This window comes from Pongo pygmaeus, chromosome 18, assembly GCF_028885625.2.
Source record: "Pongo pygmaeus isolate AG05252 chromosome 18, NHGRI_mPonPyg2-v2.0_pri, whole genome shotgun sequence".
NCBI lineage: Eukaryota > Metazoa > Chordata > Mammalia > Primates > Hominidae > Pongo > Pongo pygmaeus.
Genome location: NC_072391.2, coordinates 52,575,285 through 52,602,825, shown reverse-complemented (window position 1 = coordinate 52,602,825; position 27,541 = coordinate 52,575,285). Strand labels below are relative to the sequence as shown.

Below are 27,541 nucleotides of genomic sequence, written 5' to 3'. Positions count from 1 at the left end.
CTGCAGGGAGCAGAGATTTGGGCTTCTTAAGTTTCCGCTTCTGGCTGGGTCTGTGGCCCTTGTCTAGGCTCTGCTAAAACAGATGGCAAACACAGCCACTCAACAGGTGTCTTTATTCATACTTGTTGACATTTCCCATGGGGAACGGTTGAAGGGAGGGGCAGGGAGGGCTGAGCGGGAAGCCACGGCTTGGTTTTCCTCCATCCAGTGGAGAAGAGACTCGGTAGGGACATGCTAAACAGAGTGAACAGGGGAACCATCACTATGTGGGCTGAGATGCACTGTGCAGTGACTTCAGACAACCTGAGTCCTTCTGTCAGGAAATGCAATTTCTAAGTGGAAAAAAAAAAAACAAGACCCAAAGAAAAAAACAAAGTGCATACAAAGCAAACTGCTAATGTAAGAAAGGTTCTAAGGCAGCCAGCAGTGAAAAGCCAGGGGTTTGGAGTGGCCACCTGGCCATGCCCCTATCCCACTGCCCTATGCCAGGCTGTTGGGCCACCAGTGCCCTCTTGAGACAGTCTCCATTGGCTCCAAGGGTGCTGTGAGCCACAGAAGGTTGTGAAGGGAGAAGAGTCTGAAGTGTGGCAGCACCAGGGCAGCCCAAAGCAGGGCTGCATTGAAAATATCAAAGTATCTCTTTAGGGGTGGCTCTGAGGGTTGGTGAGATTGGAGGGGGAAGGGGTGCCTGGGAGGAGTACGGTCAGCATCTATCTATTCTTGGGCACCGGGAGGAGCCACTCTCTGGAATCTTAAATTACCAGGTAGGAGTGAGAATGCTGATTAGCTGTAGAGCTGAAGGCACGGCTGCCAGGCCCCTCTGGGTCCTTCTCTAGTGCTCCAGGCCCGGTGTATGGAAGGCAGTGGAGAGGAAGGGCCTGTGGGAGCCAGGGCCAGCTCAGCAGCCTAGCCAGTCGGATTTGATGCTTCCAAACTTCACGCTCTTCAGACTTTGGTTCTCCAGCTTCAGGTAATAGGCACCCTTGAAGAAGTAGCTGTGACCTGGGGTAGAGAAAGAAGAGACCATGACCCCCTTATCCTGACATTCTGACACACAGAAGGTTCCTGGGAACTTTGAGTTTCTGCCTGGCATAGGGAAGAAGCTTTTAAACCAAAAGAGAGCTTTGAAAGGCTGAGGCAGGAGGATTGCTTGAGCCCAGGAGTTCGAGACCAGCTTGGGCAGCATAGAGAGACCCCCCATCTCTACATAAAAATTTTTTAAATTTGCTGGGTATAGTGGTGCATTCCTGTAGTCCAAGCTACTTAGGAGGCTGACGTGGGAGGGTCGCTTAAGCCCGGAGTTCGAGGCTGCAGTGAGCTATGATTGTGCCTCTAGCCTGGGTGATAGAGCAAGACCTTGTCCCCCCCACAAAAAAAACTCAATTGTGGCCGGGCGGTGGCTCACGCCTGTAATCCCAGCACTTTGGGAGGCTGAGACGGGCAGATCACGAGGTCAGAAGATCGAGACCATCCTGGCTAACATGGTGAAACCTCATCTCTACTAAAAATACAAAAAATTAGCCGGGCGTGGTGGCAGGCGCCTGTAGTCCCAGCTACTAGGGAGGCTGAGGCAGGAGAATGGTGTGAACCGGGGAGGTGGAGCTTTCAGTGAGCCAAGATCGCACCACTGCACTCCAGCCTAGGTGACAGAGGGAGACTCTGTCTCAAAAAAAAAAAAAAAATTCAATTGTTTGAACCTGAGCTGATTGAAGAAAAGAAAACAAAAACAAAACCAAAACACAACAAAAGCCCAGAAGATCGCCCTCTGGGAGCGGAAGAAGGGAAATTGCTGTGAAATAAGCTCTTTTATTCCCTGTTTGCTCATCTCTAAGATGAGGATAAAGATTATCAACCTTCTAGGGCTTGCAGTGAGCATTAAGTCAGATAACATATGCTATTATTAAAAACAATAACCCCATTTAACACAAGCATCAAACTAAGCACATTCCATGTACCAGAGGTGGCAAAACAGGATATATCCAGTCCTATGAGGCCCACAGATGGGTTTTATTTGACTCTCACAAGTTTGTTTTGTTTTGTCTTTAAATCTGAATAACTTGCCAACATGTAAACATTCAGAAAAGTCACACAGAAGTACAGATTTCTGGCTTCTTTAAAAAAAACTAGAATATCTAATATAGAGTATCTAACAACACCAGGCCCCATTCTTTTTTTTGAGACCAGGTCTCACTCTGTCACCCAGTCTGGAATGCAGTGGCATGAACACGGCTCACTGCAGCCTCAAACTCCTGGGCTCAAGCAATCCTCTCTGCTCGCCCTCCCCAGTAGCTGGGACTACAGGTATGTGCCGTCATGTGAAGCTAATGTTTTTAAAAATTTTTTTGTAGAGATAGAGTCTCACTATGTTGTCCAGGTTGGTTTCAAACTCCTGGGCTCAAGCGATCCTCCTGCCTTGGCCCCCCAGAGTGCTGGGATTACAGGTATGAACCATGGCAGCTGGCCTAGGCCCCTAATCTTGCCCACCAATAATTATCTGAAGGTGAGAAGCAAGCATCTCCTGTAAATGAGGCATGTGCTCTCTGATTTCGCGCAGACTCCACAATTCCCCACTGTCTGCCCCTGCCTGCTTTGCTCATTTGTGCTACCTGCCTGACCCATGGAGCTTTTGGAGTTTGTGACTCCTGACATACATAATCTCATTTACTATTAATATGCTAGCATGTAGTAGGTGCTCAATAGATGTTTCTTCTTGAAGATAACCCCTAATCTAGCAACTGATTATACACTGCTTTTTCTTGGACATGTAAGACCTTCAGCTACTGGAGGTCAGGGCCTGTGCTTAGCATACAGTAGGTGCTCAAAAAAAAAAAAAAAAAAAAAAATCTGTGGGATTTAGTTAAAATCTCCTCTAAAAAAGCCAAACTGGACCCATTTCCAGGATCCTAGAGAGCTCACAGATGCCTCCTCAAGAGTATGATTTTCAAACTCCAAATTCTATCCCTCGCTGCTACTGGTTGTGTTTTAATCAGCAGGGGGCCAGGGGCAAACTGGTTGAGTGGAGGATCTTTGCCACATGAGCAACAGAGCATGACAAAGTTTGCCTCGTCTCAAATGGAGCCATCCTTCTGCTAATGGGAGGTGGTCACAGGCCTCCTGCAAAACCCAAAAGGGCCTGGATCAAACCCCAGAATGAATCCACGGCACACAGCCCATGTTCCTTCTCCCCCAGCCCAGACCTTCCGCCCTCCCCTGCCCTGGCTCCAGGCCCTGCAGCTGTGAGAAGTCTTTCTGGGTCTTACTGCCTGGAGCCAGGCCAAGGAGCAGAGGTCAGGGATCTGGAAACCTTCCCAGCACTGGGATGAAGGAGTTGATTTGTTTTCCCGGGCGCCGCCTGCCTGCCTGCCCTGCACAATGAAGAAGTGTGTGTTTGCAAGGAGCTGAGCCCTGGCTAGGGGCGGGGAGTCCTAGAAAGCGGAGACAGTCCTGGGTGGCTCACCGCTGCCCTGCAGGTCCACGACAGCATCCAGGTTATCGGGGATGGCATTCCAGGCATCTGCGATGAGCTTGGGGAAGCCAGGATCCATTTTCTTCTTCACCTCATTGTATCTGTAAAGAAACAGACACAGTGAACCAGCAGGGCCTCTCTAAAGGACACTTCCCCCCTGGCCTGGACGGGAGCACCCAGCTGATGGCTCCTGGGTAGGCCTGGGAAACTGGACCTAGCCCTTCAGGGAAGCAGCCAGCTGCAGTGGAAGGAAGGGCATGGAAACAGACCTGAGTCTGAGCCTCAGATCTGCCACTTTTAATTATATGACTTTGGATGACCCCATAAAAACAATCTCATGATTATTGCTAACACTCATAAAGCACTTTCTACATGCCAAACAGTGTGTTAACCACTTTCCATACAGCCTCAGTTTTACCAGCTGTAAAATGGGGTTGTGTCTAATTTAGTGTATTTAATTTAATGCATGCATTAAATAAAACAGCACATGCAGAGCCTCTATCCCCATGTCTCATAAATATTTAGTAGGTATTTAAGAAATGTTAGCTCCCTTACAAACAAATCCCTGCTGTAATCTGAGGAGTGCTAAACTAGAAGTCCAGGGATGAGAATCTGCCCCATCACTCTTTCACTTCATGGCTTGGAAAAATTGCTGCTTCTTCATCTGCCACAGGGAGATGACAGTCCCTGCCCTGGGAGATGATCATGGCTGGGGCAGTGAGGTTACAATGCAAGGTGGAAGGTACGTGTGAGTCCAAGGCCTGTTAGTCACAGGGTGGGCCACGTGCCACCTCAGTTCCAGCGGCAGCAATCCTGGGCCCCGCCTTTAATTCAGGTAAATACTTTGGGCATCGGTTGGTATGTTCTTCTCCCTGGCCAGCAACCCTTCTGTCTTTTAAGATTTTTGGAGAACTTTTCAAATGCTGCTGTCACGTTGATTCCTTTGCTTCTCCACTTCATTATTCCGTAAATATTTACTGAGCTCCCACTATGGGAGCCATGGATATCCTAGTAAGCAAGATCAAGTCTTGCCCAAGTGGAGCTGTTTCTAGATGAATCTGTGTTTGCATCCCATCCTGGTAGCAGCCACCCTTTGCTCCACAGTGCCTCCTAGTGGGCTCTCTTCCTTTCTGCAGCCAGCCTTGACCACCTCCACCCTGGACCCCAACAGCAGCTTTCCCTATATGCTCCCTTCTAGAGGGGACTTCTCCCTCAAAGGGACTTCTCCCTCAGCCATCACCCCGAAGAACTAAAGCCTTCCTTAATCCCAGCTGCAGCATAAGACTCATTCTTACAAAACCTGGCATGCTTCTCATGCCCTAGGTCACCAAAACCAAGTTCCCTAGCTCAAAATCCCAACACTCCCATCCAAGGCACCTCCACTGAGCCCTCAAACTACATTCTCTAGCATTAGGATGGTTTGGAGATGCATGTCTCACACTTGAACTGGCCCTCATTTCTTTCTCATTCTACCCACAGAAGGTGGGGATGGCAGAAGTTAAGCCCATTTTACAGATGAGGAAACTGAGGCTCAGATAAGAGAATTATTTTGCTTCCAAGTTCTTTTCATCCAGAAAGAATACAAGCACTGTGGTGTCAGAAGATGTGGTACTTCTCTGCAGCTGTAGAAGTTGCCATGTATAGCAGGTGTTAAGAACACAGATATTTGTGTCCCAGCTTTTCCTTGAGCCACTTTAGCCTCAGTTTCCACACTTGGGAAAAGGAGCTAATAGTATCTACCTCAACTGAGAAATATAGGTGACATGCATAGCCTCAGGCTGGGCTATGGTAGAGGCCCCATACTGAGAGCCATCATTATCTGATTCAAATGTGTTTACATAATTTTCCCTCATTCTACTATAAACTACATGAGGCCAGGGTGTGATGATTTCTTGACCCCGTCTCTCCAGCAGCTAGCTAAGTGCCTGGCACACAGCAGATGAGGAACATATATTTGTGGCTGAGTGAAAGCTTCTACAAGCAGGTCCTGAGCTCTTCCTGGCATGCTAAAGACAGCTGCTCAGCCTCTGTCACTCTGGGGCTCTCTCCTTCTCCAGCAAAGATGCCTCTGGGGCCTCTGCAGACTCCACGGCAGGGCCAGTGTCACAAGCTCATTCACCACTTCTCTTGGAATAGAGATCTGTCTCCTTTGGAAGCCAGCCCACAGCTTCTGATAGGCCCTTCAGCTCTGCCCCTTTTCAGGAAGTCTCAGGGTGGTTCCTCTGTAGAGCAGGCTGTCTGTCCTGGCTCTGGCTTTGGGAGGTGGGCTTGTGTGGAAAAGGACTGGGAGGCAAATAACTCTGCCTGGAAATCCAGCAAGGCACTGCCACAACCTCCATGCCTGTGTATGTGTGTGTGTGTGTGTGTGTGTGTGTGTGTGTGTGCACATGCGCACACAATCATGTTCCTATATGTTAGGAAAAGGTCTGTTTTTGCATGTTTACATAGATACAGTGCATGGAAAAGTGATTTAAAAAGTTCTTCCAATACCATAATTTGAAAACTTCAGGGCTTTAGGATTCTAAGATTCACGTTTCTGTGGGTCTGTGCAGCTCTCCAGCCACAATTCTAAGACTTGGAGATTCAGGGCTCCTACAATGCTGAGATGCCATTCACAGTACGTGTGTGTGTGTGTGTGTGTGTGTGTACACACTGTCTGGGGCTAGTGTCTGGAGCCTGTGGGTGGAAAGCCCGCTCTGTGGTTTCCTGCCTGACTGTTTTCTTTCTTGAGGCTTGAGATATCAATCAGCTTAGGTTGCTAAGTGTCTTAGCAATATGTCTGGAATTCCACCCTGACATGGGCAGGCCTGGGATATAAAGAGTTTCTGAATGCAGGGCAGCTGGGGGGCAGAGAAGTGGGGAGGAGGGAAGGGGGAGAAGACAGAGGCCTTAGGAAGTAAGCGGGATTGTTGTGGGGATGGCAGACAAAGGCCTCAGGAAGTGCCCTCTAAAATTCTTGGGTAGGGCCCAGATGCCGTGGCAGCCACGGAAGGAATGTGGGGATACCAGGAGGGAGGGGATGGAAGGACATACCACAAGTCTTTGTGCCCCAACCACTCTTTCCTCACTAATCAAATGGACTGGCAGATATAGTGGAGGGGGTACTCAATTCGAATACAAGAGAAGTAGCTATAATCCTGGCTTTGTGCAAACACACGTATCTCAATAGCTTGGACAAGTTATTTAATTTCTTTGGACCTCTGTTTCCTTTTCTAGAAAGTGTGAAGAATTACAGTCAAACTCCTGAGGTTTGGGCTACCTCTCACCAGCCACTCCTGGATATTAGGTTCCCAGGGCATGACTATAGCCCCTCAGAACTGGACCCTTTCCTGTAGATAACCTGGAGCACAGAACCACCTGCTTCCAAATTGTTCCCCTGCCAACCTGCACCCACAGCCACGGGCCTGCTGTGGGCATGACACAGGGCACCTGCTCCTTCCAAGGGGTCTGATTTGGATGCTGGCTTCTATGGACGACTGGTGCACCCATCTCTAAGTCTTCTTCATATTTTGTCCTCTGCCTTCATGTTCCCCCATCTCTTGGAACCCCCTTTCCACCATCTCAGGTATAGAATAGTAGCGAAGAAGTGAAGACTAACATGTTTTCCCAGGAGACAGAATCCAACCTGTCCCTACCTGGCTATGTGACTCCAAGCTGGTTACTTAACCTTTCTTTTTTTTTTTTTTGAGATGGAGTCTCACTCTGTTGCGCAGGCTGGAGTGCAGTGGCGTGATCTCAGCTCACTGCAACTTCTGTCTTCCAGGTTTAAGTGATTCCCCTGCCTCAGTCTCCCTAGTAGCTGGGATTGCAGGCATGCACCACCATGCCCAGCTAATTTTTTTTCATTTTTAGTAGAGATGGGGTTTCACCATGTGGCCAGGCTGATCTGGAACTCCTGACCTCAAGTGATCCGCTCATCTTGGCCTCCCAAAGTGCTGGGATTACAGGTGTGAGCCACTGTGCCCAGCCACGGTTACCTAACCTTCCTGAACCCAACTTTCCTCATCTGTAGAATGGGAGGAATAATAATTCCTATCCCATAGAGCCCTTGGGACAGTCTCTGGCACATAGTGTCAATAGGAGCAGTTATTATCTTTATTTTTATTACCCCCTTCTTCAGTGAGTCATTTCAAAATGTGGGGGTCCAGACCAGACATGGGCCAATCAAAAGAGTTCTGCAAAGAGAAAGGATATTCCAACCAGAATTATATCAGCAATGTGTACAAGAATGGTTCACCTTTGGCAACATCTCAGAGGTGCCAGAGACCAAAGAGGTTAGAGACCAGAGAGAGGGCATCCAGAGCCCACCGACCTCTGAACTCAACCCAGGAGGCTTGAAGCCTCAGGGCGGCTTCTCTGTCTCTCGCAGCCAACTGTGCTGCCGTCCTACCCACCACCCTCCCTTACCTCCAGAATTTGTCTCCAGCAAAGATGTATGTCTTCTTGTTTTTGCTCCAGTTAAAGGCGGCATCCACTCGCTGGACATCAGGGGGCAGTCCCAGGCTGGTCAGTGGCTTGGGGTACCCTCGCTCCAGGGTGCTGGCTGAGTAGATCCAGTATTCATTCCCTGGGGTGGAAGCAAAGGGTGTGTTGGCTGGTGCTGACATGCCCTAGGCCAGCCTGTTCCTCCCATCATCTATCTGTCCACGGGCCCCACTGCAGCCATTCCCAACAGAGTGCAACTTCCTGCTCACTCCTGGTTGCAGTGACCAGAATCAGGGCTCACACAGAGGGCTTTAGAAGTCAATTACAGAAGGTGCCTGGTCAAGGACGTGAGTTGGGATATAAATCCAGCTCACACTCTGCTCACCACGTCGTGCACTCTAAGGGCCTTGCTGCCATGAAGAGGCACCTTTTGCTAATTTGCAAAAAGGTGCCCTAGGAGCCAGCAGTTGTCCTCTCCGGGACCCATGATTACGGTGGATTGGGGGAGATGGGAGCCAGGTGGTGGAGACAATAGTCTTGGCTGAGCCTTTATCTTCTCTAGGATCCCACCTCAGACCAGGACAGGGACCTCCTAAGTCCTTCTTTACCCCTCACAACAGCCCAGCTGTCTGTCTCCCTGAGTGCTTTGTGAGCAACGTGAGGGGCAGAGCTTGTATCCCCAGGGTCTGGCAAAGCCCAGCGCATGGAAGTGCTCCAGTAAATGTTAAATGAGCAAATCTTAGCCATACAGACCTCACCTTGATGATTTCTACCACTTCTAGGGGCTCCCTGTACTATTATATACTTAACATCCTGCTTTCAGTGAATTCATTTTGAAATCTTTAAAAACAAATTTATTAAAAAATGTTTTTTGACTGTCAAAATATCAGTTACTGAATAATCCGTTTCTCTCCTGATTTGAAACTCCACCCTATTATAACTAACTGCATCTGTTAAAACCAATTTATGTCTAAAAGTAAAAATGAAAACAAATATTCTTTAAAACATTCGAACTAAAACTGTTACCTGCCAAAGACTGTATCACTACAAAGGCGTTAGGGACACACCAGCACTAAACTGAGATTTTTTTTCTTCTAGAAAAGAAATGAGACGGATTGAAAAGAATTAAGAAAATGAAATGTGTACACTGAGGGTTAATGCTGTCTGATGTTGGGTGTCGGAACCAATCTCCCAGAGGAGTTGTGCACTTCAGGAAATAATGTTGAAAGAATGAATCCATAAAGGAAAGGGAGCACTCACGGGTGCATAGGAACTGTGGTTTGGGAGGGGGAGTGAGCCTGGGACACCCAGGAGCCCTGGTGCAGAGCCCTGTGGAGCTGAGGGCCAAGGAAGGGTGCTTCCCACACACCTGCAAAGAACACAGCCTTCTCTTCCTGTGGGGCCTCGTATACCGCATCAATCTTTTCTGGGAGCTCAGGCCAGAATGTGGCCACCAGCAGGGGCCCCATGGGCTTGTCACGTGGCGTCACAGTCCGCCAAATGAACCTGGCAGGAGGCAAGGAGGCACAGGAAAGCACATCTTCAGTCACCCTGCAGCTCAAACTACACGCACCCCCCAAACCCACCCAGAAACATCCCAGAGATGATTCCATGATGGGAGTGGGAGGCAAGATCAAAGGAAGGTTGGAGAAGGACGGGAGAATGGGCAGAGCGCCTGTCTGCAATCTGCTGGAGCTGAGAAACATCCTCCTACCCTGTTCTCTCCCTCTACCTCCTCCAGGAAGCCTTCCCTGACTACCTCTGTCCATATTGTGTTTTCCCTCTCTAAGCCTCTCAAAATCATCAACTCTGAGTGCCTGGAACAGTAGTGTCTGTTTGCCTTAACTCTCGTGTTTGATTAGAGGCCAGTTGGGACAGGAGCTGATGACACTCAAGTATTTCCTGAATTAAAATGAAATGAATTTGTGTGCTTTGTCAAGGGTTATCATTTATTGAGGTCCTACTAAATGCCATGCGCTTCATGTGCCTTGTAATTTAATCCTCACAATCTTTTAAGACAGCATGCACTCTGGATGGTCTACCTAGCATTAGTTATCTATTTCCCCACCATCCTTCTTCACAAAACTCCACATTTATGATCCAGCCTTCACTTCCTGAGACCCTGTGTCCCCAACCCCCATTCTAGGGGTAGATACTGATTGGTCTAAGCCACTGGTTCTCAAAGTGCAGTCTCCTGACCGGCAGCATCTGAGTCACCTGAGAACTCATTAGAAATGCAAATGATTGGGTCCTTCCAGAGATCTACAGATAAGAATCTCTGGGCTTGGGGCCCAGAATCTGTGTTTTAACAAGCCTTCCAGATGATTCTAATGCATGCCAAGATTTGAGAAGTACTGGTCTAAGCCAATCAGAGTTTAGCATTCCCTAGCACTGTTACTGATTCGGCAGTTGCCATATGACTTACAGTGGTGTAAAGACGGAACACACAGACTTGTATTTCACATCTGGAGGTCTGTGTGTGTGTATCTGTGCATGTCTCTTTCTCTCTCGCTTCCTGGGAGAGGGCAGGGATTAGAGCCCCAATTGCCACTGGTAGCCTTCTTGTGACCATGAGGGGGAACCGGCCTTAGGATGAAGTCAGTGCAGACGCTAGCGTTGGACAAAGACATCAAGTCACTGACCCTCTCTCTGCCCCTCTCTCTGCCCCTGCAGGCAGCTCTACCCATGGACTTTGTACCATATGAAAGCAATTTCTCTCTACTCTATAGGCTGGATTGAATTTGCAGAGGGATAGTCTCTGTTATTTGCAGAAAAACATCCTAGCATAGGAAGGTGTCACAATTTTTATTTAGCAAATGAAGCTCAGAGAGGTTAAGATTCAAATTACTTAGTTATTACTACATCAATGACTAAGTAAGTTAGTTATTACCAAGATACAAATCCAGATGTGACTCCAAAGTCTGAGTTTAATCACCCTGCGATACTGTCCTTCATGACCCCCACCCTCACCAGTGCCTAGCAGCAATTTTTGCTCGTGGTTGAAGTTTAATATTTACTGGTTAATCAAATAAGCCCATTAAACACTCATCAAGTTCCTTTTGAAAGAAAACTGTGATGTGGTAGGCCAGGGATGGCTCCAGCCTGGGTCTGGGCTCTGCATCCTTTCCTAGGCCCCACACATCTGAGATCTGCATGTGTGGTCAGGGCTTTCTTAGTGGGAGGAGCTCCAGATGAAGGACATTGCCAGATCCTTACAATGGGGACTGCAGAGCAGTGCTGACATCTGCTGTCATATATCCTCATTTGGGCATTCGAGGCCTGATGGGACCTGATTTCTCACTACATTCTAAGTCTCATCTCTCATTGCATTCTTGCCATTTCCCCACTGGCCAGCAGACCCTGTGAAGGGCAAGGCATCTGCACCCCAGAATCTGGCCCAGTGCCTAGAGTAGAGGAAACTCTTCCTGAAAGTTTATGGAACATCTTCTAGCCTCACCAGATTCTCGCTGGCTTATCCAGAAACTTTCACATCACTATGGCTTGGTTCTGCAGGTCCCTCTGTCTCAAAGAACCTCCTAACTTGTCACCCCCATCAGATTCTTGCTTCTCCTTTAAAGGCTCTGCTCAAATGCTGCTGCATCTGTGAAGCCTTCCTTGGCTGGGACGTGCTCACAAAAGCACCTAACGCCTCTGCGATCACTTTTCTTTCATCTTGCCATGTCAGTTCTCTATGCCTATTTCTCAAACTAGACTTGTGATGCACAAACTTTAATGTGCATCAGAATCACTGGGAGAATTTGCTAAAATGCAGATTCCTGGGGCCTAGCCCCAGAGTTCCAGTCAGGAGGGTCTGAAGCTGGGACAGAAACCCACCTTTCAATACTCACACTCTAGGTGGTTCTGTTATAGAAGGCCCATGCGCCTGTCTTTGAGAACCCTGATCTAGCAGCCCCCCACCCCACTGTCCCGAGAACATCATTCTTCCTCCTCCAGCTACTAAAGCCTAGCAAAGTATTTGGCACAGTAGATGCCAAACAATTATTTGTCAATAACAATAGCTAATAGGAATACACTTACTCTGTGTCAGGCATTGTTTTGTTCTCAGCACTAAGTTCATCTAATCCTTACAACAGCCCTAGGAGATAGGTTGGAATATTAGCCCCATTTTATAAATGAGGAAACCAAGGTACAAAGAAGATACTTAATTAACTTGCCTATGATTATATAACCAGTAAGTAGCAGTTACAGAATTCTAACCCAGAGAATCTGGCTTCAGAGTCCATTTTCTCAACTACTACACTCTATGAATGAATAAATGGATGAATAATGAATAATGGATGGCTGGGTCATAAATAACGGATAATAGATGGCTGGCTGGCTGGATGGATGATGGATGGAAAGATATAGGTATGGATGGATGGATGGGTAGACAGATGGATGATAGAAGAATGGAAGGACAGACCCTTTAATGAGGTCCTAGATACTGCCTGCCATTCTTCAGGGAACTAGGGCATTAGGGTAAACCTCAGTCTTTAGTCAACTGAGTGGTGATCTTTATCTATAGCATGAAGAATACCACCTCTTTCTACTCTGCAGTCACTCACCACCCATACACACAGTAATGTGGCCATTTGAGGGCAACACCATTCTAGAAGAAGGCCTGTGGTAGACTGAATTATGGTTCCCAATTCTTCCCTCCATTTCGACTTTAGGATTATGCATTCATATGCATTTCCATGTGACTTTGCAGTACCACCCTCTATGGTAGGTGTTGGGATTGGCCATGTGACTTATTTCAGGCAGTATAATATTCTCAGACAAGATGTGAGTGGAGGCTTTAAATGAGCTTGTGTAGTTCAGTTTGGCCTCTTGCACCCTGTCATCTGCCAGGAGTAGCTGCTAATCCCATGAGAACAACAGGGAGAGCATACCTGAACCCAAACTGTAGCTGAAAGCCAAGATAACTAGTATGCCCACAGACTATGAGAGAGCAAACAAAATGTTTGGGTGCAAATCCACTGAAACCTGGAGGTTGTTTGACACACAGCAGAAACTGCCTAATTCAGGTCATTCTGTGAAGCACTTGGTGGAGTCTTCAGCAAAGAGTGAGGGAAAAGAATAATGGTATAAGAGCAGGGGACAGGAGACAAGGAGGACAAGAAGCAAGCTCCTGCACTCACCGGTCCTTGAAGAAGAAGATCTCACCACGGATCTGAGCAATGCCATCAAAGACAATGTCCTGTTTGCAGATCTCAGGAGTGACAGGGCCCAGCGTGGGGGTGGGGCCGGTGCCAAGGTCAATGTCAGGAGAGGCCCCTGGGGGAGAACACCTGACCTTAGACTCTCTGCAGCTCCAGAGGTTCTCCCCACTAGGCTGAGCCCCCAGGGGTGCCCACCCAACCAGCTAAGAGTCAGAAGAAATCGTCTTCTGGCCTTAGTGTAAGCTCCGTAAGGTAACAAGAAGATGCCTGGACTTGGGGAGTCCCGGGGCCCTTTGTACTTTATATATGCTTTTTACTGACATCACCCAAATCAGTCCTCTCTATAGCCCTGGGAGTGGGGTATCATGATTGCACCATTTCACAGGTGAGGAAACTGAAGCCCAGAAAAGTTGAGTGACTTGCCCAAGGATTCAAACCCAAAGCTCAGATTCTTATACCCACAAGAGTCAGGGCAGTCAGGGGGCCACTGGTGTGTCCAGCACTGAGAGTATGGCACTTTTCATGATAAGTGATTATTTTAGAGATGAGGAAAATGAGTCCAAAGAGGTATAAAGACTTACACAATATCTTGCAGCTAGTGAAGGGCAGAGGCCACATTTGAACCCAGCACCTCTCACGGCAGACCTTGGGCTTTTTCCTGAGTCTAGCAGTCCCCAAACTTCATCACTCAAGCACCATTTTCACTATTTTGGCCTGGCTCAGATATCACCAGGACCATTAAATATTTTTAAAAAATGAACTGACTTTTTAAACTCTAGCCTCACTGTAAGCATCAACGATAAATAAATAAATAAATAAATAATAATTGGCTTAAGGCACTGGTTGTTCTGTTTCTATTACATACTAAAATCAAAGCTTATTATGAAAACCAGAAAATTCCACCCTCATATTGTTAAGGTCATTCCACGCGATGGAAAATTCTGTCCTGTACTTGGCTATTCTCCTGGATTCTAAACTCCACTGGGTTGCTCAAACCTGTGTAACCTTGCACCAGGTGACCTTACTCACCTAGAAAATGGGAGAAACCCAGAAATGGAGTGCTAAGAGTGACATGGATATTAGCATTGTTTGGATAGGGAAGAGTTATCCAAGCATCCCCTTGGAGAGTTGCTCTGCCTTCCCAGGACCAGGTCAACACTCCCATTTCCTACCCTCCTCTCCAGCACTCCTGGCTGGATGAGATCTTGCTGGTCCCACCCCCTGGGCCTCCATCCCAGGCTACATGACCTCCCCCCTCCCCACCCTCCACCCCGCAACCCCCGCCTGGAGGTTTACCATAGAGCTCTTGAATGCCCTTGATGTCATCCTGGGACAGACGGAAGTTCTTGGTGTAGGTGTAAATGGGCGCCATCAGGGCCCCAGGGTCCTGGGAGTGCTCCAGCCCCATGGCGTGGCCAAACTCGTGGGCTGCCACGAGGAACAGGCTGTACCCTGAGGGTTGCAGGGAGGGGAGAGGGTTGAAAGGAAGAGAGATGAGAGAGAAATCAGGACCTGACCCAGTGATGCAGATTTTTGAGGACAGCCCCACAGTAAGGCTGAGAACCCTGGAAGCGGCATGTATTGATTTTTTTTTCTTTTCCTGAGAATTCTGGGATCAATACACAATTTTGGGATTAATGCCTGTTGTCTCCAAGTGGGGTCAGCCAAAGTCCTCTTGTCTCTTTCCAAGTCAGTATCAGGGCAAGTGTGCTATAAAAGAACGGGACAAGTAGTATCTGCAAATTTTCTATTTAAAATCCCATTCATTTTAAAATCCTGCTTCCTGGCTTTTTATGTCTCTCTATAAAAGATGAGCTCTACAAACCCAGCTCCTCAGCCTCTCTGAAGAGGTAAGAAGAGTGGGGATAGGCTAGCCCCCTGTTACCACCATTTCTGCCCAGGTGAAAGCAGTAAAAACCATTCACACTTAGCATGGTTGCACAGGCTGAGCCACAGCCAGCAAGCAAAACCTGTGTCACACCCTGTTGTGGTTAAATGTGTCCCCCCAGAAAAGATTTGCCCAAGTCTTAACCCTAGGGACCTGTGAATGTGATCTCATTTGGAAATAGGGTCTTTGCACATGTAATTAAGATGCAAGTTAAAATGAGGTCAGATTGGACCAGAGTGGGCCCTTAATCCAATATGGCTTGTGACCTTATAAGAAGAGGAAAGAGGCCAGGCACGGTGGCTCACACCTGTAATCCCAGCACTTTGGGAGGCAGAGGCAAGTGGATCACCTGAGGTCAGGAGTTCGAGACCAGCCTGACCAACATGGAGAAACCCTGTCTCTACTAAAAATACAAAATTAGCCAAGTGTGGTGGGGCATGCCTGTAATCCCAGCTACTCAGGAGGCTGAGGCAGGAGAATCACTTGAACCCAGGAGGCGGAGGTTGCAGTGAGCCGAGATCATGCCACTGCACTCCAGCTGGGCAAGAGCAAGACTCCGTCTCAAAAAAAAAAGAGGAGAGGCAGGCAGAGGGGGAAGAAGGCCATCCATGTCAAGACAGAGGCATAGACTGGAGTGACGCATCCTTCAGAGGGAACATGGCCTTACTGACACGGTGATTTTAGACTTCCAGCCTCTAGAAGCATGAAAGAATACATGGGGTTTGTTTCAAGCCATCAGTTTGTGGCACTTTGTCATGGCAGCCCTAGGAGACTATAATATTCACTCTGGGTGAGCCACTGAGCTCTGGATCCTTGAACCACTCAGGAAGATGGAGAATCCCACCTTTAGGCTGGTAAAATCAGACTGTGTCCTAGCAAGGAATTTAGCAGGGGATAAGAAAACCTCCTTTGGCCAGCCTCTATCCACCAACATCTGCCAAGTTCCATCTCATGATGATTAAAAAGAATGAAAGTAACATAAAGACAGGCTTGCCTAATTCTGACAGGCCCTGGACCTGCCCACTGACCTGGCCATTATGGGCCATCAGGGAGCTTTAAGCAACCCTGTAACCCTGGGCCCTGTAGCCTAGAGTGGGCACAGGGCCCCAAGCACCCTGCTCACTGCACTGAGCACATAGTAAGGTCATAAGCTGTCTTCTGGTCACTCTCTCCCCTGAGCTTGTGAGTCCCAGGGGACAGAGAGCTGTCCCAGCCAGCTGCATCCTCAGCACCCAGGACTGACGAGGACCCACCACTTGCACCCTGGTAACAGATGGTGCTGACTGATGGGGGAGGGAGGGCTCTGGGGGCTCCCCCAGGGCTGCGTGGACCATGGGGTCAGATCAAGCATGAGGCTGTTCCTTTTTTCCTTTCTTCTGCTGCCTACCAGCTCCTTGAATGCACCTCTTTGTGCAGTGGGAATGTCTCTTAGAAGAATTGTCTCTCTCTGGTAACCTGTGCTCAGAACTCAGCCAATTTTGGTAGTCATAAGCCCGCCTGGAGGGTGGCTGAAGGGGAAGGCAAGAGCAGTGACCCCTCAGGAAGGCCAGTTCTTACCCAGGAGGCAGGTAGCAGCACCTGATCTACCAGGGTCTGATTTTGGAGGCTGTGCCTCCACCTGGATGGGCAGGATCTAAGCAGGGACCTTGGCTCCACCAGAGATGGGCATTGTCTCAGCCTAGGTGGGCGGGTCTGGGTAGGTGGGTGTCTAGGGGGCAGTGTCTATGCTTGAAGTGGGTGAGGTCTCAGGAAGGTTTTTGGAGCAAGTTTAGGGGCAAGGGCAATGTCCAGGGTCTCTGTCCAATGACCAGGGCCTCGTACCTTGGTCAGGGCAGAAGCCCCACTTGCGGTCGTCATCGTAGTTGGCTGTGGTTGCACACCACATCTTTCCATCACTGCGGCCGGCGCTGGTGCAGCTCTCATATTTGTTGCCCAGGAAAGTGAAGGGGAAGACACAGGGGGCACCTTCTGAGTTCCCACCAACAGTGGACATGGCTGTGGGGTTAGGGATACGGGTCAAGGCACAGCAAAGAGTCTGAAGAGTCTGAGGCTACCACCAGGAAGCAATAACATGACGCTGACCTTAACAAACCACACCTAAGTTAGACTCAGTCCCAGGCACTGTATCTTTAGACCCATCTCACCCACCTCTGACAACAGCCTTGTGCAGGAGGGACTGAATAGCAACGCGTTTCATGGATGGGAAACAGATCAGAGAGATGATGAAATTTCCCTAAGCCAGCACTGCTAGGAAGTATCAGAGCTGCAATTCAAACCCAGGAAGCCAGATTCCAGAGTTCTAATGAGTCTCCCATGGAAGGGGGCAGATGGGCTAGGGGCAAAGGGAGTTGGATGAAGCAGATGGCACCAGCACATGACCCTCAACTGTGAGCCCCCTTGGGCAGGGCTTTGCAGAGACCAACCTCTGTGTCTGCTGCACAAAGCAGGCGCTCAGTAAATTCCTGTTGGAGGAAGGGAAGAAGGAAAGGAGGGAGGGATAGAGAGAAGGAGGGCAGGAGGGAGACAGGGAGGAAAGCAGGGAGCTCTTAATAAAAAACAGACTAAAAGGTGGAGATAAAGACCAGGAAAGGCAGGGAAGAGACTGCAGGGTCAGAGAGGACAAGAGAGAAGTATCTGTCAGAGAGCCTGAGAGAAAAGGGATGCAGGTCGGTCAGAGGATCCTAAGCAGGCCTGACATTTAGGTGTCACTAATTCAACTGTTGATGCCCAATGTCTGTTCTGATTTCAGTGCCCAGGCCATACCAGGTGACAAGTATCCTGACTAGCTACACAGACATCTTAGGTGTGGATGTCATTTGCACAGATGTCTTAGCACCCCTGTCTTGGGGAAAGGAGGTGGGCACAGGGAGTCTTATGGGGTTTTTTTTTTTTTATCGGACAGCAGGTGCTGGGCCCTGAGAGAGAGAGAGGCAGTGGCACCCACCGGTCTCAGGGCAGAAGCCATACTTCTTGTCGCGGTCATAGTCCTCAGTGGTGCCGCACCAGCGGTAGCCATCCGTGCGGCCCTCAGTGGTGCAGCTGTCATAGGATGTGCCCTGGAAGCGGAATGGGAACTTGCAGGGCTGTCCTTCAGCGTTGCCGCCCATGGTGAACAGGGCTAGGGGTGGGGGAGAGAGGGAAGGATGTGAATGAGACATGCTTCCATGGGCATAGGGCTGGCTGGCTGCCCACCTGCCGGTTCACACCAGTGAAGTTGATGCATTGTTAAAATATTAAGAAAACATCTCTACTGGTTGGTAAGGAGCTGCTTCTCTGAGCTCCCAGAGAGAACCTCTGCTTCCCTGCTTATCCCAATCCCTCCCCTGGGACCTTGTGGACCACCCAACAACAAAATGATTGACACCTGGCACACAGCAAGGGCTTCTAGAACCCTGCCTCAGCCCCAAGGGCACTGTCCATTTTGCCTGGTCCACACCTGTACCATGCAAATTTCATGTAATAATGATGTATGACATGAATACATCAGTCATGGCAGGCAGGACCACGAGAATCTCTCTCCATTTGATATGTGGAGAAATCAAGGCTAGGACAAAGCTGGTTCTCAAAGTGCTCATGGTCACAGAAATGAAAGAAGTGAATGAAGGTTGTAACTAAAAACTACAAAACACACGAATCTCAATCTCTCTTGCTCAGTCTGTCACTCATACGTGTGTGTGTGCACACGCATACACAGAAAGAAAGCTTTACCTCCTGTCAACCCCAGGCCCCTTCCTGGATGGCCTTGTTGCAGTCTCTGTAGGAAGGAGAGAAAGAGAGAAGAGGAGGAGGGAGGGAGAGGGAGGTGGTGCCTTCAGGTCCCTTTTACTAAACACTCTGAGCTCCTACTTTGACATCTTCAAGACAGGGGCCATAAATGGAGAATTGGGGGAGGGAGTGGGGTTCAGAGCCTGGCCTGTCTGTCTTGGATTCTCCCCGTCCTCCCCTCATCCACCCAAAGCTAAAAAATGGTGTGTCTCTGGAATTGCCAACCAGCAAAACCACAAGTCCATAACAAGGACCATCTGTGCACAACGGCGCCAGAGGTGACCTCACCAGCCCCCGTTAACTCCACCATGGCTGGAATGGAGCCCAGTCCCTGGCCTCCCACCACAGAACTCAAGGCCCTGTGTCCTCACCGCTCCCCTCTCTTCCAAAAGACCTTGTCCTGCAATGCCAGAAACAATGGCACCTAGAGAAAAGGCAAGACTGAGTCCAGATACCTTAGTGGCCTCAGAGTTGAGAGAGGCAAAGTGTTAACTTCGACCAGTGCCAGCCCCCTGCCTCTGACCTCCCATTTCTACCACCCAGGAAGCCCCTGTCTCCTCCCAAATTCCCCTGACAAGGATGGCAAGAATGAGACACTGACTCAGCAGTCAGCAGGGGCTGAGTAACAAGAATCTCTGCCTCGAGACCCAGACACGTGCGTGTTGTGCGTACTTGCATCTGGCTAAGCACAAAGTAAATGGCTAATGTCCAATGCAGGGAATAACCCTTCCCAAATTTATGAAATACAGCTGTTTCCACATCTATCACCAAAGCATTCTGTTCCTATCAGAGGGGTGACACAGGGAAGGGTTAACGCCACATGTAATCCCTACCGGGAAACGCAAGATACAAAAAATATTTTTATTTCAAAATTTCTGACTTATTAACGGTGAATGGCTAAAACTCTTACTTAATATAAAGTTTAGCTCTGGTAATAAAAGTGTAAACAGGAAGGGAATTAACTAGCTCTTTGTTTCTTTCATTCTGTCAAGATGGTTGGTGCTCAGTTTTCAGTTACAATGGGTTAGGGAGATTCACAGACGTAAAATTACAGACAAAAAGACAGCCTTTAGTCTATGTAGACTAAAGAGTCTTTGTGACATGGGAAAGAAGATAGTGTTAAAAATTTTTAGACTTTTTTCCATTTTCCTCGGGTTTTCTGGGCTTTCAGTCTGCAGAATTATCAAATATGATGACTTCATAGAGTATGAAGTTACATACACTGTCTTTTTGTGATTTATGACTATTAAGTGTGTCAAGGATATTTTTAAAAAGGATTGAGTGTGTATGTCAATATCTGTACCCCATTTTAAAAGATTTCCCCCATGTGGCTTCAAAATCTCTGAAATGTTGTGTCTCAGGCACTGACAGGCACACAAACACAAATACTGAGTCAAGCCTAAAGTCTTTATCAAGACACAGAGATGCAGACACAAGCTAGACAGGAGGCAGAAAAAGACAGTGCCTAAGAGAGGCAGATAGTATATCCCCTGTGCCCAGATACACACACACACACACACACACACACACACACACACATTAGCAGAGGCAGCATCAGGACCAAGGCAGGAGCAATAGCTGAAATTCTTCAGCTGGAGTCTGCAAACCAGGTTGAGTCCAGCCTTGGTCTGAGTCCTGCCTCCCTATCACACTGCTAGGTTTCCAGCTACCAGCAAGCCTTTCCTCATGCCCTTGAAGTATCAATCTTGATTGTAGGGTAAAGACTGGTTCTAGAGAGAACCACTGGGAATTGCAATAGTTCTAAGTTCACTCCAATATATATTAGAAATAAATAATTAGCAAATCAAATCTGTGACTTCCTAAATGATTGCTAACGGTGAAACTTAAAAAAAATAGACTTGATTTAATTAAAGTACTACGTTCATCATGGTACTGGTGGGAGAGAAACAGCAATGGCTCAGATCAGGATGTGGGGGAACTGAGTGAAGGACGTTGGAGGGATGCTCATTGACTGGCAGTGCCAACCAGTCCTGGAGAGTGTGGAGGGCGGAGCACAGTGGGGAGCCTGGGAAGCTGGAGGCTTGGGGTGGAAAGTCTTGGGGACTAGAGTGGATGCTCACCTTCGTGGGGACAGAAGCCGTACTTGCCATCCTTCTCAAAGTTGTAGGTGGTGGAGCACCAGAGGAAGCCATCACTGCGGCCGGTGTCAGTGCAGCTGTTGTACTCCTTGCCATTGAACAAGAAGGGGAACTTGCAGTACTCCCCATCGGCGTTCCCGTACTTCACACGGACCACTAAAGGGTGACATGGAAGGGAGAGGTTGGACTTCTCCAGGCCTTCTTTGGAGACCAAGATTCTGACTCACCGAGATGTGTGACTTTCCTCCCCTCCCACCTCTCTGGTCCAAGCAGATGGAGTGGAGAGAGGACAGGAGAGAAGGTCTGGGGCATGCAGAGGGCCCCTTTCTTACCTTGGCCTTCTCCCAAGGTCCATAGCTCATCATCATCAAAGTGGGAGTCTCCCCCAACACCAGTGCCTGGGGCGAAGGCATGAGCCAGGAGTCCGTCCTTACCATCAAAGGGGTATCCATCGCCATGCTCTGAAACACACATTGGGTCTTAGCTTCTAGCTGTGCCACCTAGACCCTGAAACCCTTCCACACCCCATCTACGTGTGGAGACTGTCAGCCCACCCAGCATCTGTCCCCTTCCCTTGTCCCAGTGGGGTTATCCAGGACTGTGAACAGGAGCTCAGTAGAGATCTGCTGACCTGATTGTTACCATCCTATGGTCTACAGTGCTCTCCCAGGTTTACATGACTCCAAGTGTCCATACCCTCTACCTTTATTGTCTACTCTACCACCACGACACTATATGTACCACATACCCACATTGCCACACTAGTGTCCTCACCCCACCTTCATCACCCCCAGTGTCTATGCCATCCTCCATCCTGTCAATACTGCCCTCTTAACCACAATCCTGCCTTCATGTCACACTACCACCAATATCTGCGACACGAATCCTCATGCCCACCTTGTCACCAAGGCCTGTACCACCCACCCACTTGTCTACATTGTTTCCCATGCTCTTTACCTTCATCACTTACCACTCAGTGTCTACACCACCCACCTTTATGTCTGTGCTACTGGCAGTGTTCACACCATAAACTCACATGGCCACTTGGCCCCAGGTTCTATGACCCTTCCTCTCATGTCTACACTGCTTCATTGTTTCCAAACCACTCTTATATATCTACAGTTCCTCAGTGTCTACAAGCATCATCCAACAGAGCTTTCTGTGATAAGAGGAATATTCTTTGTCTGTGCTGTCCAAAATCAATAGTCACTAGCCTCTTGTGTCTTTTGAGCACTTGAAATGTGCCCAGTGTGACCAGGAAACTGATTTTAAATTTTAACTAATTTAAATTTAAATAGCCATGTATATTCTACCTAATGGCTGCCATATTGGACAGCACAGTAGACCACTTGCTTCAGGTTTAGGCGGCCTCCAGGTTACACCACAGCATACCATCTGCCCCCATGTCAACGTGGCTCTCCCGTGTCTACTCCGTGTTGTGCTGCCCCCATCTAAACCACCCCCAGGGCCCACACCATCTACTGTCCTATCTAAGCTGCCCTCAGGATCCCCACGCCCCTCTAATGTCCATCTCGCCCCCTCGTCTCAACACTGATCCCTGTTGGCCCCTCTTCTGCCCCATCTTCTGCCTACCCCAGCGGCCAAAGTTGATCATGATGTCTGCCTCTCCATCATGGATTCGAGAAAACCGCAGTGGGGTCACATCACTCCAGACTTGGAAGGCACGAGCAAAGGCATCATCCACCGTCTCTGGGTCCAGATCAGGCGTGTAGCCAATGATCCTGGAGGTGGTAGAAATGCATGTGAGTGTGTATGCATGTGCACAAGTGTGTGTATATGCAAGTATGTGTGTGTGCACAGATATATGAAAAAGTTTGAGTGTGTGTGTGTATGTGAACATACAAGTATGTGCACAAGCATGGGAAGGGTGCACAGGTATGTGTATGTATATGTGAGCATGTGCCTGCGTGTATGTGTGTGTAGGCTGGGCAGGGCTCACTGCCAAGGACAACCTTCCCAGAATGCCTTGAAGACCCAGGGAGTCCCGGGCCAGCCAACATTTTTAGGCCCCAGCTCAGGAGTTCCATCTGTCACTTCTGGCTGGTGGGGGAGGGCCATAAGTAGTGCATTATGGGGCACAGGGCAAAGATCTCACCATTGGAACCCAGCACCACCCATACAGAGCACAGCTCTTGGCCCAATTAGCAACCAATTATAACCCAACTGGGCTGCTAAATCCAATTAGCTACCAATCATCATGTTTCTTCTGCCCATCCCAATGACCTCATCTAAAAACAATAACAATGACTAGCATTACTACATTCTTGCTCTGTGTCAAAAATCATAGAAGCCATTTGTATTAGTTCAGTCTAGCTTAGTCCCCCAACCAACCATATAAGGGCATTTTTTAAGCCCCATTTTGTAGATCGGAAAGCCAACATTCACAGCACTGAAAAGTAACCCAATGTCTCATGGCTAGCAAGTATGAAACTCAAGTCTGTCTGACTTCATTTTCTAAGAACTGTGTATTGAAACTCTCTAAGATGCCAAGCCTTCACAAAAGACACCTCATGGATCCCCTGAGTGGAGAGAATGCATGGGTCAAGGAGACTCGTGTCCCTCAGCCCAATGGCCTTGCCTCCCCAAGCCCTGCCCCGGCACCTGTATGTGATCTGGTTCTTGTCCCACTTGGGCTTGCGAGGGAAGAAGTTGTAGTTGGCCACATCTGGGTTGCCGCAGCGTGGCTTTCGCATGGTCTCGATGGTATTCTGGTCAAGATCACCTGTCTGGGGCAGTCCAAAGAACTTCTGCATCTTCTTTAGTGTGTCCTTCAGCACAAACAGGTTGCAGCTCTCCTTGGGGCAGCCATAGAAGGTGTTCAGGTATTGCTGAAAGAAATGCACACCCCCAAGGCAAGCAGCCACATTAGGATGGCACAGTATTGACCAAAGCAGGCTGTAGCAATCAGCCGCCCAACCCAGTCCAGACAGGATATAAGCCGGGGGTCCCAGAGCACTGAGTGGACTACTGGGTTCCCAAACCAGCACTGTCACCCATTAGCTGAGCAACAGGACGTACAGCTACAGAGAGCATGGCTACCACTAGTTGGTGCTGGATGCTGACTATATGTCCAGGCACTAAAGTCAGAATATGTTAACTCATCTAACGCTCAAAACTCTATAATGTAGATATACTAACCCTATTATACAGAGGAGGAAACTGAAGCACAGAGAGGTTAAGAAACTTGCTTACGATCACACAGTTCACAAATGGTAGATTTGGATTTGGGACAAAGCAATCTGGCTCCAGAGCCTGTGCTAGGAAACGTGATACTCCAACATCCTTCCTTTACCTCTGTCAACTCATTTATCTACCTTGCAGCTGGTGACTTGGGGACTTTTTTCCTCCTGTTTCCTTCTAAAGAGATTCAAGGACTATGTGCATGGGCTCTGGCAGTAGACAGACCTGGGTTTAAATCCTGAATCAGCCATTTGCAAAAAGAAAGTAGTCCTGCCCTTCATGAGCCATACAACTGGCCCTGCCCAAACTGAGGCCAAAACTGAGCAGGTCCCTGCAGAGGTTCAGGGAGCAACCAACTCATTTATTTATTCAACAAATACTTTTTAACACCTACCATGTACCAAGCCCAGTGCTACTGCTGAGGATAAATTGGTGAACAAGATAGACAACTCTGTCTCTAAGGTTCAAATCCTAACAGGGAGGCTGATAGATCACAAATAAAACAAAATGAAGTATGTGATAAGTATTGTGTTGGAATGGTGAAAGGAGCCAGGAGATCTTCTGACAATGGTCCTAGCCTTGTTGGAAGTAGTTAGGAAAGGGGAAATCGAGGACATAACAACAATAATAATATAATAGGAATAATGGCTAGTGCTTATTGAGTACTTACCATGTGCTAGGTAAGCACCTAAGATTACCTCTCTTTTAACCCTGAGATAGGAAATTTCCCAGTTTGCAGATGAAGAAACTGAGAAGTCACTTGCCCAAGATCATCACTAGGCCAGCTGGTTGGTTCATGCACTCTTTGATTTGAAGCCAAGCGGTCTAAGTCCAGAGCTATCTTCTTAAGCCCCCACTGCATTGCCTCTGGACAACACAGACTTCCATTTGTCAGAGGTGTTCAAACCAGGCACCTCCATCTTGAGTGGGGGCTGGGTAAGATGAGGCTGAGACCTGCTGCGCTGCATTCCCAGGAGGGCAGGCATGCATTCTTAGTCACAGAATGAGACAGGAGGTTGGTAGGACTGATTTCACAATATACAGGTCAGGTCACAAAGACCCCTATGATAAAACAGGATGCAGTAAAGAAGCTGGAGAAAGCCCACCCAAACCAAGACGGCAATGAAAGTGACCTCTAGTCGTCCTCACTGCTCATTATATGCTAATTATAATGTATTAGCATGTTAAATACATGAGACACTCCCACCAGCGCTGTGACAGTTTATAAATGCCATAGCAACATCAAGAAGTTACCCTATATGGTCTAAGAGGGAGAGGAACTCTCGGTTCCAGGAACTCCCCACCCTTTTTCTGGAAAACTCTTAAATAATCCACCCCTTGTTTAGCATATAATCAAGAAATAACCATATGTATACTCAGTCAAGCAGCCCATTCCCTGCTCTGCCTATGGAATAATCACCCTTTTATTCCTTCTTAATAAATTTGTTTTCACTTTACTCTGTTGTCTCGCTCTTGAATTCCTTCCTGTGCAAGCCAAGAACCCATGTGGCCCCCAGGCTGAACCCCAGTTTAGGGGTTCATCCTGTGACCCATTGGCTGGAAAAGGTGTAGGAACCCAAGTAGCTTTGTCATTGTCCCAAAGCTCCACTCTCACCCCCACCCAACTGCCGCGTCATTATGCCGGCCAGCTCCAGACCCTTGAAAAAAGTAGCCCTCTAAAAACGTATGGAGGTTTCCTAACCCATCTATCCAGAGGCGGCTGAGACCTAGCTGCTTGGAAAGGGTGAGAGTTGGGAGCGGGTCACCTCTTGAAGGTGTTCCTGGGGTGACAAGAGGGCATGGGAGTCTTCTCCCGGACAGGTTGAGGGGGAGGCTGGAGGGCAGGGTGGCCGAGGCAACAAGGGAGCAGATATCCCCTGGACTGGAAAGGACATCTTGATGGGTCCCTGGGCTGCCTCTCTCCTCAGGCCCTACTTACGCAACACTGCGGCCAGGCTCAGTGCCGCTGCAGTCAGGCGCGCGCACGCTCACAAGACAACATCTGAACCGCGGTTTGGGAGCCCAGCCAGGAAGGAGGGCTCTCTGGCCGCTCTCCGACCCGAACGGAGCGCAGTCCGCCCCCGCCCCACGCGCCTGGCCCTCCAGCGCCTGCCCCACTCCTCCTCCCTCCTGCCGGGCCAGCTCTCTCCTTCTTTTCTCCTACCCTTTGGAGAAGTTCGAGGAAACTTTCCGAGGCCCAGCCCTTGACCAATTTGTCCATTAAGCCAGGAGAAAAAAGATGCGCTCTCTGCTTCCCTCCTGCCCCAGTCACTTCCCAAATGGCCCCCTCGAGCTGTTTATTTAAAGGTCCCTCTCCGGATCTGTGCCGAAGGTTCCTAGAAGTTTGCCAAGCCCCGCTTTGGCCAAGCTCCCTCCCATCCTTATGCGCGCATAAGTTTACCCAAATTGTGTGCCAGAGCCCCGTTCCCAAAGTCCTACATTAGCAAAAACGACCCCTTTAGCTGTTTGCCAAAGGCCTACCTAGACGCTTGGCCAGAGCCTTTAGCAACTGCCCGGATGTGTCCAAAAGTTGTTTACAAAGACCGCCCCCCCTTGCCAAATGTCCCAGATACTAGAGGAGGTCCCCGCTATTTACATAAGAGTCCCTTTCCAGTAGTTTGCCAGGTCACCCCTCTCCCACTCTCTGGCTTGTTTTTCGCCCCACTGCTGTATGCTGAAGGTTGCCAAATTGTTTATCAAAGGTTTTCTTTGCTTACAAAAGATTCCCCACCGTTTGCAAGAGATCACTCCAATAGCTCGCCAAAGACCCCCCAAGCTGTTTATCGAAGCCCCTCCCCCACGCTGTGTGCCCACCGCCAAGGGCAGGGGGAGAGACACCCCCATCCTTTGCCTCCAAAGTTTGTCTAAACGTGGTTCCTTGAGGCCAGCGCAGCAACTCACCACTGCCAACTCTTTGTCCGTTTTGGGGGCGACATCGCCGGGGAACTTGATGATGGGCGACGGCGCGGCGGCGGCGTGGCTCAGCAGGCAACCCAGGAGGCAGAGCGCCCTCAGGGTACCCGTGAGCGCGCCCCGGGACATTAGCGCCTCCATCGTAGCGCTCCCGGGCCCCGCGCGTCGCCCGGGGGTCGCTGGCTCGGTGCGTGTGGCCGCGTCGCCGCCTGGTTGGAGCCTGCTCCGCGGCACAGGGCTGCGCTCCGAAGGTCCGCTGGCTCGGTGGCCTGGGCTTTGCCCGGCTCAGCGGCTCATGGTCCGGCCCCCGCTCCCCAGCCCCCGCCGCCGCCGCCGCCGCCGCAGGTCCTGGCAATCCCTTTGTATGTTTAAAGCCCCAGATGCGCAGCCTCCAGCCACCGCCTGAGGAAGTCTGGATGCAGCGGAAACAAGGGAGGGCAGCCGCCAGATGTAGCCGGCTGGGCTGGGAGGGAGCTGGCAGAGCGGGGCTGGGGGCGGGGGGCGCACTCGGGCCCGCCCCTCTCTGCCCCATCCCCCCCTACTCGCCCTCCTCCACTTTTCTCCTCTTTTTTCCTTTCTCCACCTCTTTTCCCCGGCCGCCTGCTACTCCTGGCCTCTGCGT

General features: G+C 49.3%; 1 protein-coding gene across 3 annotated transcripts; it reads right to left on the bottom strand.

The window, feature by feature from the left end:
- Positions 1-94: 94 nt before the first annotated feature.
- MMP2 (matrix metallopeptidase 2) lies at positions 95-27,541 on the bottom strand. 3 transcript variants are annotated; one of them, XM_054453269.2, is made up of 13 exons: positions 26,908-27,541; positions 23,428-23,654; positions 22,399-22,547; positions 21,138-21,266; positions 20,788-20,961; positions 17,886-18,059; positions 16,763-16,936; positions 14,350-14,505; positions 13,033-13,168; positions 9,261-9,397; positions 7,874-8,033; positions 3,458-3,567; positions 95-1,002 (listed from the first exon to the last, which is right to left on the bottom strand). In XM_054453269.2, the coding sequence occupies exons 1-13, from the start codon at positions 27,058-27,060 to the stop codon at positions 899-901; spliced, it is 1,983 nt and encodes a 660-aa protein (XP_054309244.2). In that variant the 5' UTR covers positions 27,061-27,541; the 3' UTR covers positions 95-898. The 3 variants fall into 3 exon arrangements, with proteins under 3 accessions (XP_054309244.2, XP_063511230.1, XP_063511228.1); XM_063655160.1 differs by lacking the exon at positions 26,908-27,541 and adding an exon at positions 25,946-26,035 and having other exon boundaries at positions 23,428-25,068; XM_063655158.1 differs by lacking the exon at positions 26,908-27,541 and adding an exon at positions 25,773-25,948 and having other exon boundaries at positions 23,428-25,068.

Excerpts from the sequence above, each read along its gene's own strand:
- MMP2 (XM_054453269.2), bottom strand. The coding sequence starts at position 27,060 with ATGGAGGCGCTAATGTCCCGGGGCGCGCTCACGGGTACCCTGAGGGCG. Across the intron at positions 22,548-23,427 it reads AAGAACCAGATCACATACAG|GATCATTGGCTACACGCCTG; the intron begins GTGCCGGGGCAG and ends TACCACCTCCAG. Across the intron at positions 18,060-20,787 it reads CGGCTTCTGTCCCCACGAAG|CCCTGTTCACCATGGGCGGC; the intron begins GTGAGCATCCAC and ends CCCCACCCCTAG.